Consider the following 15591-nt stretch of genomic DNA (forward strand, 5'->3'; position numbering starts at 1 on the left):
TCGACACGACACGGACACGACAGAGAAAACAGTTTTCGTCATCATTGTTCAAATATAATAATACGTCTGTCGAGACGCTTTGAATTCCATCCATCACTTTACTGAGCAAAACTCTTTATTGTCGGCCATAAACACATCACTGTTATATCAACAGCAGCCGCTCGCTCTTTCTCACTTGCGCCAACACATGCACATATGGCACTTAGCCAGTGATGCCTTTACAGCCACACAAAAAGTCGGACAACTCCAACACCACACATAAAGTGTAATTCCAGGTCGTTACTCTATGATTTACCAATCAAATGTGTGCCTATTCTAGTGTCATTTATTAGGAATCTTAATTTATAAATATTAATCATTAAATGCGGTTAGTATATTAAATACATACTAATAAAAATATATTTTTTACAAACAGGAAGTTGCAGGAATGTACACATGATGATTAATAAATGATCCCATGCTTACATCTCATTGTGCAACATGTGAATGTTTTAATGGGAACTAAATGCAATGTCTGAAAGGGGTACAAACTATTTCCAAAGCAGGACCTCCACCCAGACAAACAATACAAGTACACAGTTCATGAAAAACAATATTTTTTGTTATTGTCATTATAAGTGGGCCTAAACACTTATATTAGAAATGAAAATGACTGCTGTCATTTGATTATAATAATAAGAGAATGTTGTCTGTATATCTGTGTTGGCCCTGCGATGAGGTGGGGACTTGTCCAGGGTGTACCCAGCCTTCCGCCCGAATGCAGCTGAGATAGGCTCCAGCGACCCCGAAAGGGACAAGCGGTAGAAAATGGATGGATGGATGGAGATTGAACTTGTTATTTAGTCAGGTTTGGGACAGGTGTGCTGCTGGTGTAGCCACAGTGTGCACGTGTGATGTTGCTCACATGGGCTCCACTCAATGCTCAGGGAGTTTTTGCCTTTGCTCACACACATGAACAATTAGAGGGAACATTGTTTGACAGAGTGTGTGTCCCTTCAGTGCTGAATGATGAGCAGAGGCAGAGTTAATCCTTAAGTGGTGGTGGTGGAGGTGTAGTGTCATTGGAGTCTCTATCTGTCTTTACTAGCTTCGTCGAAGCATGTTGCTATGTAGCTTGTTTCAGCAGATTTGAATTGCTGTTTTGGGCAGTAGATGGGATCTTTGATTCAAAGCCCAATTTACATTTAACTAAAATGTTATTTTCTTTGTGCTCGACAAAAGAAAAGTAGTGAAAATATCTCCATGTTAGCAAACTCGACTTCTGGCTCCGCCATGATCAGACACGAGACCCCCCCCTCTCCTCCCTCCCCACACTCACACACAGAGCGCATGTCTCTCTCTCTTCTCCGGCTTGTGACACAAGAAGAATCAGAACGATGACACAGCAGCGCTCCGATAAAACACACTTTATACTACATAAAAAGTAACGTAAAATAACGCAGTAACGCATCATGTAGTAACGGTAACTGAGTTACTGAATATAAAAAATAACGCGTTAGATTACTAGTTACCGCCGAAACTAACGGCGTTACTTTGTAACGCGTTAGTCCCAACACTGTGTGTATATATATATATATATATATATATATATATATATATATATATATTGCATTCTGTTTTAGTTACTTTGAATTTACAACCCCCTGGTACTGTTTCTGTACTTACTTTGATTATTATTTCTTATACATAAAGGTTTATAAAATTCAAAAAAATAATAATAAAAATAATAATAAATGTGAATGTGAGTGTGAATGATGTCTATCTGTGTTGGCCCTGCGATGAGGTGGCGACTTGTCCATCCGCCCGAATGCAGCTGAGATAGGCTCCAGCGACCCCCCGCGACCCCAAAAGGGACAAGCGGTAGGAAATGGATGGTTGGAATAATAATAATAAAGTAAACAAGAAACGCCATTTTTAACCAATTGAACATGTCATGATCGTGTTTTTAGACTGTTCCATATATTTTATTTCTCTGAGGTGGCGACTTGTCCAGGGTGTACCCCGCCTTCCGCCCGATTGTAGCTGAGATAGGCTCCAGCGCCCCCCGCGACCCCGAAGGGATTAAGCGGTAGAAAATGGATGTATGTATGTACCGTAATTTTGTTTTAGTAGACTTTTAAGACGATTACGTTAGTTAAATAGAGTACAATTTAAAGCACACAAAAAGAAAAGTGGGCATCTGAGATAGGCTCCAGCACCCCCCGCAAACCCACGGGGACGGTGTGGCGCTGTTGGGAGAGTGGCTGTGCCAGCAACCTGGGGGTTCCTGGTTCAATCCCCAAAATGGGACCCATTACCTCCCTGCTTGGCACTCAGCATCAAGGGTTGTAATTGGGGATTAAATCACCAAAAATGATTCCCGGGCATGGCCACCGCTGCTGCTCACTGCTCCCCTCACCTCCCAGAGGGTGATCAAGGGTGATGGGTCAAATGCAGAGAATAATTTTGCCACACTTAGTGTGTGTGACAATCATTGGTACTTTAACTTTCTACCATCCTAGTCACGTTCGTTGTGTCCTTGAGCAAGACACTTCACCCTTGCTCCTGATGGATCGTGGTTAGGGCCTTGCTTAGCAGCTACTGCCATCAGTGTGTGAATGTGTGTGTGAATGGGTGAATGTGGAAATAGTGTCAAAGCGCTTTGATTACCTTAAAAAGGTGGAAAAGCGCTATACAAGTATAACAAGTATAAGTATAACCAAAAGGCACAAGCGGCAGAAAATGGATGGATGGATGGAATTTATAGCACACAAATAGAAAAGTGGGCAGCTGAGATAGGCTCCAGCACCCCCCGCCACCCCGAGAGGGACAAGCGGTAGAAGATGGATGGATGGACGGACAAATAGAAAATTGGTTTCAATAATAAATATTTATTTTCATTACAATGTGATCAACCCGCTCCAACAACATGCCTTAGGTAACACTGGCCATCACAACACCTGTAGAAAATGCAAATTGATGGCTTGAAGAAAAATGCTACCCACAAATTATATATCAAAGTTTATAGCCCGCACACGCACACAAAGCATAGAACAGTAAGGTCAAAAGAAAGCAATGTACACAGTACACACACGCATACATAAAAAAACATGTGTCGTGCAATAAATATAATAAATTACATCAGTTGGGTCATTATAAAAGATACATGTCATTAAAACTGTCCTAAATATATTCATACATAAAGTGTGAATCCAATCTTGAAAAAATACAAGGCACTAATATGGCTACATAATCGCAACAATTGGTCATATTCAGCATCTTTTGATATGTCGGTTGACATTTGTGTAATAACTTGTTTCAAGTATCAACTATGTTTTGAACTATTATATCTGCAAAACACAACCACAATGAACTTTCGTAACAAAAACAAGCGCAGATCAAAACATCTGTCTAGTCAAATAAAAACTCTCACTTCATAATCAAGCCCATGGAAGTCCAGTCTTCCTTGTGCATGTCAGGATTTTTGACCGTGCGCTGGATGGACTATGTCCTCGGAAAACAGGCGCTCCAATGGTTATTCCCTTGAGAAATATAAAAGTGCTGGTGTATATCGATAGTCTTGGAGCATATACCTTCTATTCTTACAGTATATCATTGCAAGGAAGTGGATGAGGAATGAGGAACATTTTCTTTAGGAGGCAGTAGTATGGCTCTTTGGCACTGTCAGGTTTGCAGGACAGAGAGATGTCGCTCAATACACTGCTTGTCTGGAAAAGCAAAGACGGACAATGTCACATTCATATTGTGATGGAAGAGACACGGTTTTAAAGGCCTACTGAAACCCACTACTACCGACCACGCAGTCTGATAGTTTATATATCAATGATGAAATCTTAATATTGCAACACATGCCAATACGGCCGGGTTAGCTTACTAAAGTGCAATTTTAAATTTCGCGCGAAATATCCTGCTGAAAACGTCTCGGTATGATGACGTCAGCGCGTGACGTCACGGATTGTAGAGGACATTTTGGGACAGCATGGTGGCCAGCTATTAAGTCGTCTGTTTTCATCGCAAAATTCCACAGTATTCTGGACATCTGTGTTGGTGAATCTTTTGCAATTTGTTCAATGAACAATGGAGACAGCAAAGAAGAAAACTGTAGGTGGGAAGCGGTGTATTGCGGCAGGTGTTGTGCCGGATAACGCACCCCCGCCGTAGAATGCACCCCCTGACTGTTGTGCCAGATAACACAGCCGGTGTTTCATTGTTTACATTCCCGAAAGATGACAGTCAAGCTTTACCATTGGCCTGTGGAGAACTGGGACAACAGAGACTCTTACCAGGAGGACTTTGAGTTGGATATGCAGACGCGGTACCGTGAGTACGCATGCAGCTGCGGCTTCCAAACATTTGATCGCTTGCCCGTACGTGCGTGCCGCTATGTCCATTTCACGTACGTAACTTTGTGGACTTTGGGGAAATATATGTGCTGTATGAACTTTGGGGAGGTGAACGGTACTTTGGGCTGTGGGATTGAGTGTGTTGTGCAGGTGTTTGAGTTGCATTGGCGGGTTATATGGACGGGAGGGGGGAGGTGTTTGTTATGCGGGATTAATTTGTGGCATATTAAATATAAGCCTGGTTGTGTTGTGGCAAATAGAGTATATATATATGTTTATTTACTGTTTTAGTCATTCCCAGCTGAATATCAGGTCCCACGCGCCTCTCACAGCATCTTCCCTATCTGAATCGCTCCAACTGCCCTCTAGTCCTTCACTCTCACTTTCCTCATCCACAAATCTTTCATCCTCGCTCAAATTAATGGGGAAATCGTCGCTTTCTCGGTTCGAATCGCTCTCGCTACTGGTGGCCATGATTTTAAACAATGTGCGGATGTGAGGAGCTCCACAACCTGTGACGTCACGCGCATATTGTCTGCTACTTCCGGTACAGGCAAGGCTTTTTTATCAGCGACCAAAAGTTGCGAACTTTATCGTCAATGTTCTCTACTAAACCCTTTCAGCAAAAATATGGCAATATCGCGAAATGATCAAGTATGGCACATAGAATGGACCTGCTATCCCCGTTTGAATAAGAAAATCGCATTTCAGTAGCCCTTTAAAGACTATTATTTTCACTTCCAACTTACATTTTTCTATATTGTCAATGTCCTTTTGTTCTGTGATGAATCGAGACAGACCCTCCATCAGCAAAAGAGCTTTATGGTAGCGCTGTACCACTTCCGTACCACAGTGGAACATCTCATCTAAAGCCGCAGACTGTACCTGGATGCAATTACAAAAACACACAAGGTTGAGACAAAGATGCAATGTGAGTAGTTAATCATTGGAGAGCTATAGGGGAGCCCACCATCTGCACAGAATGGCAATAGATGAGCTTCTCTGCTGTGAGTCCATTAAAGCGATCCATAAGCTTCTGCTTGTCCAAAAGGAAACTCTGCAGCCGATCGCTGAGGGAGCGACAGCATGTAACACAGCTCTTGTACAACTCATTCAGCTTCTTAATCACTGCACAAATGAGACAGAACACAAATCTATCAGTACCGTTATAAGCAATATTCTCACCTGACTACAAATAAATATGTCTATTAAATTCTTCTTTATAAGAACTTTATTTTCTGAGATGTTTACAATTCACACTGCAAAAACTGAATTCTAAGTAAGATTAAATATCTCAAATAAGGGTGATATTTGCTTATTTTCTGTCTGATAAGACAATTCTTCTCACTAAGCAGATTTTATGTTAATGTTTTACTTGTTTTAAGGGTTTTAGTCCTAAATGATCTCAGTAAGACATTACAGCTTGTTGCTGAGATTTTATGACCTATATTGAGTAAAACATGCTTGAAACTAAAATATCAACTGTTGCAAAGCTGTGTCATCAACACTCACAAGTATAAAACTACTTTTTTAAAGTAATAATTTCTTATTGCAAGCATGAAAAAAAAAAATCATGACTGACACAATTGTGTCTCATAATTAAAACAGATGACAGCCAAATGGACTTTGCTGTTTTATTTTCAATGAAACAATAGAAAACACGTACTCATATAGTAGTACAGTTGTTATTAGTGAGAATATACTTATTTCCAGGTATTTTTGGGTTCATTGAGGTTAACTAATTTTACTTGTTTTGGAAAGTCTTGACAAGCCAAATTTTCTTGTTCTATTGGCAGATAATTTTGCTTAGTTCAAATAAAATACCCCTAATTTTTGTATTTTTTTTTCTTGTTTTTGAACACTGACTTCTCTGTTGAAAACCGCAAACAATGTATAAATCCAATGAATCAATGCCAGAAAACTAAATGTGTTTTTTCCCCCACTTTATTTCAAAGCAACAAATATAACAATAACACCAGTGGTTACCTTATGTTACCATTAGTGGTTTAAAAAAGGACACATTTGTTTGACAATTGTCAATATTTTTCACCTCACATAGTTTAATAGGTAATAAAATTTTTTACCGGCCTGAATAAAATTATTGGTGTTTACGGTGGTCACTCCCCCAGTCTCGTTACCAGGACGCACAGGGAGTGTGTTCACACATACAAAAGCAGTCCAAGAGAAGAAACAATTAATTTACAGTCACATTGTTGTTGTTGTTATGATAGCTGTTAAGGAATGTATATTTTAACGCCAGTTATCCAAGTTGCTATTATTAGCACCTAAAGCTAATGCGCGTGCATGTGTTACGTACATACGTAATTACGTCGCTACGCATGAGACGCTGTAAGAGGGCAGGATATGTGTAAAATACATTGGAACGTTGGCAACATCTAGGCATCTGTGTAACAGTCGCAAGCAGTCCCTTTAAGCTATGTAGAGCAGTGTTGTTCAATAGTGTGCCGTGCGATATAGTCTGGTGTGCTGTGGGAAATTATGTAATTTCACCTATTTGGGTAAAAAATATTTTTTGCAAACCAGTAATTATAGTGTGCAAATGATGTGTTGTTGTTGAGTGTCGGTGCTGTCTAGAGCTCGGCAGAGTAACTGTGTAATACTCTTCCATATCAGTAGGTGGCAGCCGGTAGCTAATTGCTTTGTAGATGTCGGGAACGGCGGGAGACAGTTTGCAGGTAAAAAGGTGTCTAATGCTTAAACCAAAAATAAACAAAAGGTGAGTGCCCCTAAGAAAAGGCATTGAAGCTTAGGGAAGGCTATGCAGAACAAAACTAAAACTGAACTGACTACAAAGTAAACAAAAACAGAATGCTGGACGACAGCAGAGACTTACTGTGGAGCAAAGACGGCTTCACTAAGTACATCCGAACATGACATGACAATCAACAATGTCCCCACAAAGAAGGATAAAAACAACTGAAATATTCTTGATTGCTAAAACAAAGTAGACGCGGGAAATATCGCTTAAAGGAAAACATGAAATTGCTGCAGGAAAATACCAACAAAAGAGAAAAAGCCACCAAAATAGGAGCGCATGACAAGAACTGAAACACTACACACAGGAAAACAGCAAAAAACTCCAAATAAGTCAGGGCGTGATGTGACAGGTGGTGACAGTACACCTACTTTGAGACAAGAGCTATATTGATGCATGCTTGGTTATGGTTTAAAGTCATATCCAACAATTGCAACGACGACTTTTTACTGTCAACTGAGTTTCGTTTTTTAATGATTTCTGCTGGTGGTGTTCCTCCGGATTTTTTAATCGCAAAAAATGTGCCTTGGCTCAAAAAAGGTTGAAAAACACTGATGTAGAGAATTATTTTGCAGCCATACAAAGAAAAAAAGCTGAGACGGTCACCAACGTGTGTTTTATCGTACTAAAACTGATAAAATGTAAGAAAACGGGGACATATTTTCGCCTAAAACCAAATCACACTAAAACTGTGCTGTACGAAAACTGAGGTACCACTGTATTATTGGATATTGGATAGTAGTCTGTTTATTTCAATTGTTAGTTTTTTCTTTATTAACTCTTGTGTAATTTATTTTTACCCCATATTTGTTCCCAGTACCGCACCTTAAATTGGAGTCCTTAATCTCGTTATATGCAAATATAATGACAATAAAGTCCATTCTATTCTATTCTATCAGTAGTCTCACCTTGCTTGACTGCGGATGAAGGGAGCAGTCGACATTGCTGGATATTTTCTTTTGAATTGTGCAGGGCTGCCGACAAACACTCTACCGCCTTCATGTACAACACTAATTGTTCTGCGTAGCTGCAAAAAAAAAAAAAAAAAAAAAAAAAAAAAAAGGTAAAACCACAAGGAATTCCCAAAGATTTGTCACACGTCTGAAGCATCCTGAGTAGTAAATGTTAAAAACCCTAGTACTGACCTCCATTCTCGACTTAAGAGGCTAATCTGATCCGTTAGCAAACTATGTTCTAAAAAAGAAACTTCAGGGCAGGTGACAGGATCCAGCACCATGTCTTTCGAAGAAGCCAACTCCATGATGCAGTGTACAAAAGCCAATGTGAACTGAAGTTCACTCAGAGCATCTGTATGGGCCTGCTGTGGAAAAACAAAACACTGAAGCAATGTCTACACAAAAGTTTTATTACGTCATGTTGGTATGGAAGTCTACGTAGCAGTTTTTTTTTTTTTTACCTCCATTAGTGTGTCTTCCGGGAGCTCGGGAGGATAAAAGACCAGACTACTCTGTAGAGTAGCATCCATGGATTCAGTGTCACTGTTTCGACGACTTCTTTGAAGGCCAGGGTGAGCATTGAGTAGCCAGGCGGTGCTAAAACCGTTGGGGGAGCCTGCATTAAAAAAACAACAACTATTGAATCTTACAGAGAAAAAACAGCTTAGCTGAAAAATGTAGAGTTGTAGTTGCAAATATATAAAGTTTGATTTAATTACATAAATACTAAATCAAATGATTTTTGATTAACCGTGCATCATCAAAAATAATGTCAAAATTAGATTCCCCCCCCCCATCTAGGACATTAACACCACACTGCAAAAAGTCAGTGTTCAAAAACAAGAAAAAAAATACAAAAATTAGGAGTATTTTATTTGAACTAAGCAAAATGATCTGCCAATAGAACAAGAAAATTCGGCTTGTCAAGACTTTCCAAAACAAGTCAAATTAGCTAACCTCAATGAACCCAAAAATACCTTAAAATAAGTATATTCTCACTAACAACAAGTGCACGTTTCTTGGTAGAAAAAAAAGAGACCTTTTTTGCTCAATATGTTGAAAAATATTCTTAAATTAAGTAAATGCTAGTTTCATTATCTTGACATAATGATATGCGCTTGGCATTACATTTCATGAAACCAGCAAACTTATACTAAAAACTAATTTATTGTTCTCAATGGAAAGGCAACAAGGCAACCGTTTGTTACTCTCTGGGTTTCCTATCCGCTCAGGCAAATCATATGATCTAAAAATGCATTTTTCCATCGATAACATGACATCATCGCGCCAAGTGCGTGCTCTTTCAGTCAATTAGTGCACATATATACAGCCCGGACCCAGGCCAAAAAAATTCTAATTGTAATTTTGAGGAATTTATCTGAATATGCATGAACCATTTCTGTTCAAAATTGTTTGAAATGTCAAATGTTTAAATATTAACTGTCAGTTTACTGTACTGTGCTAACTGTACTACAATATGAGTACGTACTTTCTATTGTTTCATTGAAAATAAAACAGCAAAGTCCATTTGGCTGTCATCTGTTTTAATTATGAGACACAATTGTGTCAAAATCATGATTTTTTTTTTCATGCTTGAAATAAGAAAGTATTACTTTAAAAAAGTAGTTTCATACTTGTGAGTGTTGATGACACAGCTTTGCAACACTTGATATTCTAGTTTCAAGCATGTTTTACTCAATATAGGTCATACAATCTCAGCAACAAGCTGTAATATCTTACTGAGATCATTTAGGACCAAAACACTTAAAACAAGTAAAAGACTAACATAACATCTGCTTAGTGAGAAGAATTTTCTTATTAGACAGACAATAAGCAAATATCACCCTTATTTGAGGTATTTAATCTTACTTAGATTTCAGTTTTTGCAGTGCAGCACTATCTTCTGCAAGCCAAAAAATTGAGCTAAACTACCTGTTAACATCCTTTGTAGCACAATATCAGGAGGAGTGGTTCCACTGGCCGGGGAACCAATGCTGAAAACAGGAGTTAGTGGGCTTTCTGATGAAGGAAGTCTGGCCGGACAGCCAGTAGGTGGAGCTAGAAGTTTGTAAGAAGTAGGGTTTAGGTGACACGCTAGCTCTACTAAAGTCACACTGTACAGTTTAGATCATGGTTGTCTGTGCATACAGCGATCAAATATATATTTTTTATAGTAATGAAAGCTAGTACCTGCAATGTCCATGCTTTTTTCCCTGCAGAGGCTTTCATTACTTCTCCGTTCAAGAAGTTGAGCACCGAACGCAGCTTTAAGCAGCATGTCTGACAGTCGGCCAATGCTCTGTGATCTGACCAGCAAGAGAGGCAAGCAAGGTGAACATTTCATTTCATAATTTCTCAATTGGCATTTTTCTTATCTGTTCTTACTACTAGCACTACAATTTGTTCTGACCTTTTAAATGACCCCTTTTTGTTGGTGGGTTTCCTGCCGTAGTTGGAGTGGGAGGCAGGTGTCAGGCTAGGACTATGTAGACATGAATTGTCCTGCAAAAAATGCAAGTTATGAAAAGAACAGACATTAGAAGTACCGGTATATACACCACATTATCATTGTGGGCCTTTAAGCGATTTATCTCTGTTTTGGTAGGCAATTTAAATTATCATTACATATGTTATTACTATTATCAGGGCATTTCATTTCCTCCATGGGAATAATACATGATACTAAGGGTGTAACGGTACGTGTATTTGTATTGAACCCTTTCGGTACGTGGGGTTCGGTTCGGAGGTGTACCGAACGAGTTTCCACACGAACATATTAAGTAGCGCACTGCACGGACGGACATACCGTAAGTATCGTACCTCACGTTATGTAAACAATGCACACCGAGGCACAACACACGGTATGCTGGTGTAACGCAGGTGTCAAATACATACTTTTGCGGAGACTATTAGGCTCTTGCTCTCTATTACTCTTTGTCACGTGACTAGGGAGAGCGCGCAGCTCTCCCTAGTCACGTGACCGCCACGGTCCAATCAGCTGTGCTTATAAGCCGGTAGCAGGAAGTGGCCAGTAGACAGAATGCAGTGACGTGCGGTGAGGTTCATGACTGGTGAGGCACTGACTTCATCACAGTCAGATTTACAAACATATGAACCCTAAAGAGTATCTTATTCACCATTTGATTGGCAGCAGTTAACGGGTTATGTTTAAAAGCTCATACCAGCATTCTTCCCTGCTTGGCACTCAGCATCAAGGGTTGGAATTGGGGGTTAAATCACCAAAAATGATTCCCGGGTGCGGCGCCGCTGCTGCTGCCCACTGCTCCCCTCACCTCCCAGGGGGTGATCAAGAGGATGGGTCACATGCAGAGGACACATTTCACCACACCTAGTGTGTGTGTGACAATCATTGGTACTTTAACTTAACTTTAACTTTACACATACAAACTGTAGCACACAAAAAAGCACATTTAATTAAAAAAAGGTTATTATGGTCTTACCTTTACTTATAAGTGCGGGAACAGTGGTGTTCGTGTTGGAGGAGTTGTGAATGAATGAAATATTAAATCCGTGCTGCAGTCTGCAGGTGTACCTAATGTTGTGTCCCTGCAGTCGTTCACGTACGGCTCCTCCGGCGCGAGCATTGTTGTTTTTGCACTTTTTGGCTTCTTGTTAATTTTTTTTGGGTGGATTCGGTCTTGCACGTGGAGGGTTTGGGTGTGGGTTTGGTTGGGGTGGCGCTCCCGTCGGGGGGTGCATTAACCGGCACCAGGAGGCGGGATTACTGCGAGCATCAGCCAGTGCGTCTTCGCAGCAGTTTTATGATTGCTCAGCACAAGAAATATGTTACACACATACAGTTGTTGACCAAATACACTGTACATTATATACCTCAGCTAACTAAACTATGGAAATGTATAATATAATTCATATAGCAATACGGTCTCACTGCACAGCAGGCCAGCAGTTAGCCGAGTCATTGCGCAATCCATGTTGAGGCACTGAGTGACTGGCTGCTGATCACCACACCGTCTCTTCTCAGTATTTGAACGGCAAATGTGAAAATTCAGCGATTTTGAATAAAAATAATCTAAAACTGGTGAAGTTAAATGGAAAATAACTTTATAGTATAATCACTGAATACATAACAATTTAATACATTTTTTTTCTTTTTACATTTTTTTTCTTTCCATGATGGCAGGTGAGGCCCCGCCTCACCTGCCTCCAGTGACCGCACGTCACTGACAGAATGTATTTCTGCTCGAGGTAGGTTTTATTCTCGTTTTCACCCAAAATATTGTGCTGACGGGATTCTAAACTAAATGCCTATTTGTTAACTTTATAGAGCAGACTACCAGCGCCAGATTTTTTGTCATTAAGCTGTGTGTGACTGTAGAAGCGGAGTTGGTGAGTCCATGTTTATGAAAATATATTAAGTCTTTCTTCCATTGTTTCATTGCAACAGTCTTTATGGCATATTTCTCAATTGTCCATCTACAAGGTCTATGACTTGAACCAATGATAATTATTGTGTATTGAATGTACTTTTGAATGTGTTTGATAATAAGCACGTTTAGTGCACTGACCGAATTGTATAGGTCATATTTATGCTGCTAATGGTTGTTTTAACACTTTATTGCATATTGTGATTCTGACATGTATGTTGATTTATATTGTACAATATTGAGGAAAAAACTAGAACCCGTTCTGAATACTTTATAATGCAATCACCGTGTTTTTCGGAGTATAAGTTGCACCAGAGTATAAGTCACACCTGCCGAAAATGCATAATAAAGAAGGAAAAAAACATATATAAGTCGCACTGGAGCCCGGCCAAACTATGAAAAAAACTGTGACTTATAGTCCGAAAAATACGGTAGTGTTATTTAATGAAGATATTTGATTTGTGTACACATTGATCTATAAGGATGGTCCTGGTTCTTACACAGGCCAGGCTTCTCTTTATGATGGCGAGCTAAGGAAAAAAAGCATCTAGTCCAAAGATCGTTCTTGGGAGATTCCAGCCAGGAACCCCACCACCTGTTCTGTGTGGGCTGGTGGGAGGCTCTCGAGCCAACCCTCTAAACATTTTCACCCTTAACCGCAGCACATGGACTGTACTGCTTTACTCTCCAAAACCTTTCTCCAAGAACTGTATTATCTGAGCTGAGATTTAAACAAGATCCAGAGGCACTAAATAATTGAATTGGAACACACACAGAGCTATTTCTATTTTTGAGCAGAATTATTATAGTGTTCCCAACGTTAAAAGGATAAAGCCATTGTTTACAAATTTGGTAAATAAATAACCAAAAAATGTATATTTTGTTGCTTTCTTACTGTACCGAAAATGAACCGAACCGTGACCTCTAAACCGAGGTACGTACCGAACCGAGATTTTTTTGTACCGTTACACCCTTACATGATACAATTACATCTTCTTTTTTTTTGGGAAGGGGGGATCTTTGGCAGTTATTGTGAGAGTCTAACCTTTTGACACACACTGTCCCTCTCATCAGGTGACCCTGTGCGCCATCCAGTTCTTGTGCTTAGAGGTAGAGTCTGCTCTACTGCCTTTGGAATAGTTCCAACTGTAAAGTAGAATATTACAGGAATGAACAGATTACATATAGGCACTTTTGTTTAAACAATAATTGAAATGTCACTAACACAGGATGAAAACAGCATGTCAAAAGTATGACGATGCCTACCAAGTGGGGAGTGCTGCTGTGCCTGGTTTCCTCTACTAGTTGGCCTTGAGAAGTAGGGGGCAGTACATGAATCAGGAGATGCATAATCTCCACGCGGTGAGGAACCTGTACTGCAGCCAGCATAGCACAGCCGGGTCCTGGAGAAAATGTGGAACCGTCAGACAGAGAAAAAACTGGTAGTAGTAGTAAAGAGGCACTGCAATATGAGCAGCTAAATGACATTTGAGCGCTTCTACAAACCCAGTGGAGCCATTTGATCCTGAAGGTTGAACGTTCTGCTCCATGCGCTGGTAGTTTTGGATCTGCGTTGGCACGGGAATAGGCTCTGAATGGCTGCCATCACACAGAGCAGACCTGCTATAAGGATAAAGAGCAAGACAGAAATGCACATGATGAGAAGGTTTCTTAATACTGACGCGTTGTGAATAGATTTTGGTTGGTTGAAGTTTATTTTGAACATGTATACAGTTTCAATGTGATACATCACATATGTTGGTGTTAAAATAAGACTTCTAAAATAAGGATATGCTGAAGCGTCATGTCGTGTAATAAAACTGACTTCTTCTAGAACAGACCTGGGCAAATTAAGGCCCGAGGGCCGCATGTGGCCCGTTGAGCTTTTCAATCTGGCCCGCCGGACATTCCCAAATAATTGTTTTAGATGTTTAAGATGGAAAGTGTAGCTGCCATTACGATGTGCCGTGATGTTTTCTAATGACCGTAAGTCATTGAAAGACCTAAGTCTTTCAATGCTTGGAATCTGCATGCTATACTAGTTACTATAGTCATCTAATTAGTTACTTTGGTCACTATGAGATATCTCAGATTGTAGGTGGGTTTTTTTTTACCCTTCACGTTCATATTTCACTACGTTTGTTGCATTTTGGTTGTGTTTCGCTTGATTGTAAAATATGTTGTCAATATTCAGTGTTTTATCCTTCATAGTTAATATTGTAAATCCCACATTCTTTATTTTCATGTACATTCTGCGTGTCTCATTCAGTAAAAAAATGTCAAATCCCGTTCCGTTTTTTAAGGCGGTCTGTCATAATGTTTTTAGCTTTCAATCATTATTGTGAGGTTTTGTATTAGTGTTCCTAAAAATAGATGTACCGGCCCCCAGACACACTTTTTTTTAATCTAAATCTGGCCCCCTGAGTCAAATAATTGCCAAGGCCTGTTCTAGAATGTCCATTCCACTTATTAAACAGGTTTTTTTTTTATTGTATGCATACACAAGAAAAAAACTGACTTATTTCAGCTTCTGGAATGTGAATTTGTTTCCTTGTTGGTGGAAACATGTCCCGCTTCCACCGCCTTCTTCTACTGTCAATTAAATGTTGGTAATGCTGCACAATAAACCCTCACAGCGTACAATCATACTTTGTGAAAGCCCATGATTGATGGAAGTGTAAACATGCAAGGGGTCTGGTTTCCAGTTGCATAGTCTCCATGCGGTGATCTGATTCTTAAACAGTCAAACACGATCTAATTGAAGTGTTTACATGTACTTTTTTGTTTTTAAAAGCGGGTTTTAACTGAATTTATACAATAAATTACTTCTTATAGTGCATGCATAGTGTTTCGGGCAAGTTCCTTAAATAATGTAATATATTTAATCTTACATGCTACAGGTAATTTGAAAGCAATTAGTAAACAACATTGTAATGTTGCACTACTTATGCATTACTTTGGCCAAAATAACATTTCACATGTTGGTATTAAAATGTAAGAAATCAATGCCAACAATGCCAAAATAACATAACGCAAATTATGTTTATCTTAAGAGGGCTACCTTACAGTTTTTTATTCACAACATCAAACGTGACCTACTTGGTGCATTT

The 15591-nt window shown here is 39.6% G+C and overlaps 1 protein-coding gene across 2 annotated transcripts in view; it reads right to left on the minus strand.

Moving 5' to 3' along the window:
* Window positions 1-2850: 2850 nt before the first annotated feature.
* Window positions 2851-15591, minus strand: part of ulk1a (unc-51 like autophagy activating kinase 1a) — a 33250-nt gene continuing 20509 nt past the window's right edge. For both annotated transcript variants that reach the window (XM_061986062.1, XM_061986061.1), the window contains exons 16-27: window positions 13988-14104; window positions 13748-13884; window positions 13527-13627; window positions 10486-10577; window positions 10266-10381; window positions 10008-10133; window positions 8537-8691; window positions 8265-8440; window positions 8028-8146; window positions 5314-5471; window positions 5093-5228; window positions 2851-3707 (exon numbers count right to left, since the gene is read on the minus strand). In XM_061986062.1, coding sequence (XP_061842046.1) covers window positions 3664-3707; window positions 5093-5228; window positions 5314-5471; window positions 8028-8146; window positions 8265-8440; window positions 8537-8691; window positions 10008-10133; window positions 10266-10381; window positions 10486-10577; window positions 13527-13627; window positions 13748-13884; window positions 13988-14104 — 1477 coding nt within the window. In that variant the 3' untranslated portion in view covers window positions 2851-3663. The remainder of the gene's footprint in view (window positions 3708-5092; window positions 5229-5313; window positions 5472-8027; window positions 8147-8264; window positions 8441-8536; window positions 8692-10007; window positions 10134-10265; window positions 10382-10485; window positions 10578-13526; window positions 13628-13747; window positions 13885-13987; window positions 14105-15591) is intronic.

Source organism: Nerophis lumbriciformis, linkage group LG12, assembly GCF_033978685.3.
Source record: "Nerophis lumbriciformis linkage group LG12, RoL_Nlum_v2.1, whole genome shotgun sequence".
NCBI classification, from domain to species: Eukaryota; Metazoa; Chordata; class Actinopteri; order Syngnathiformes; family Syngnathidae; genus Nerophis; species Nerophis lumbriciformis.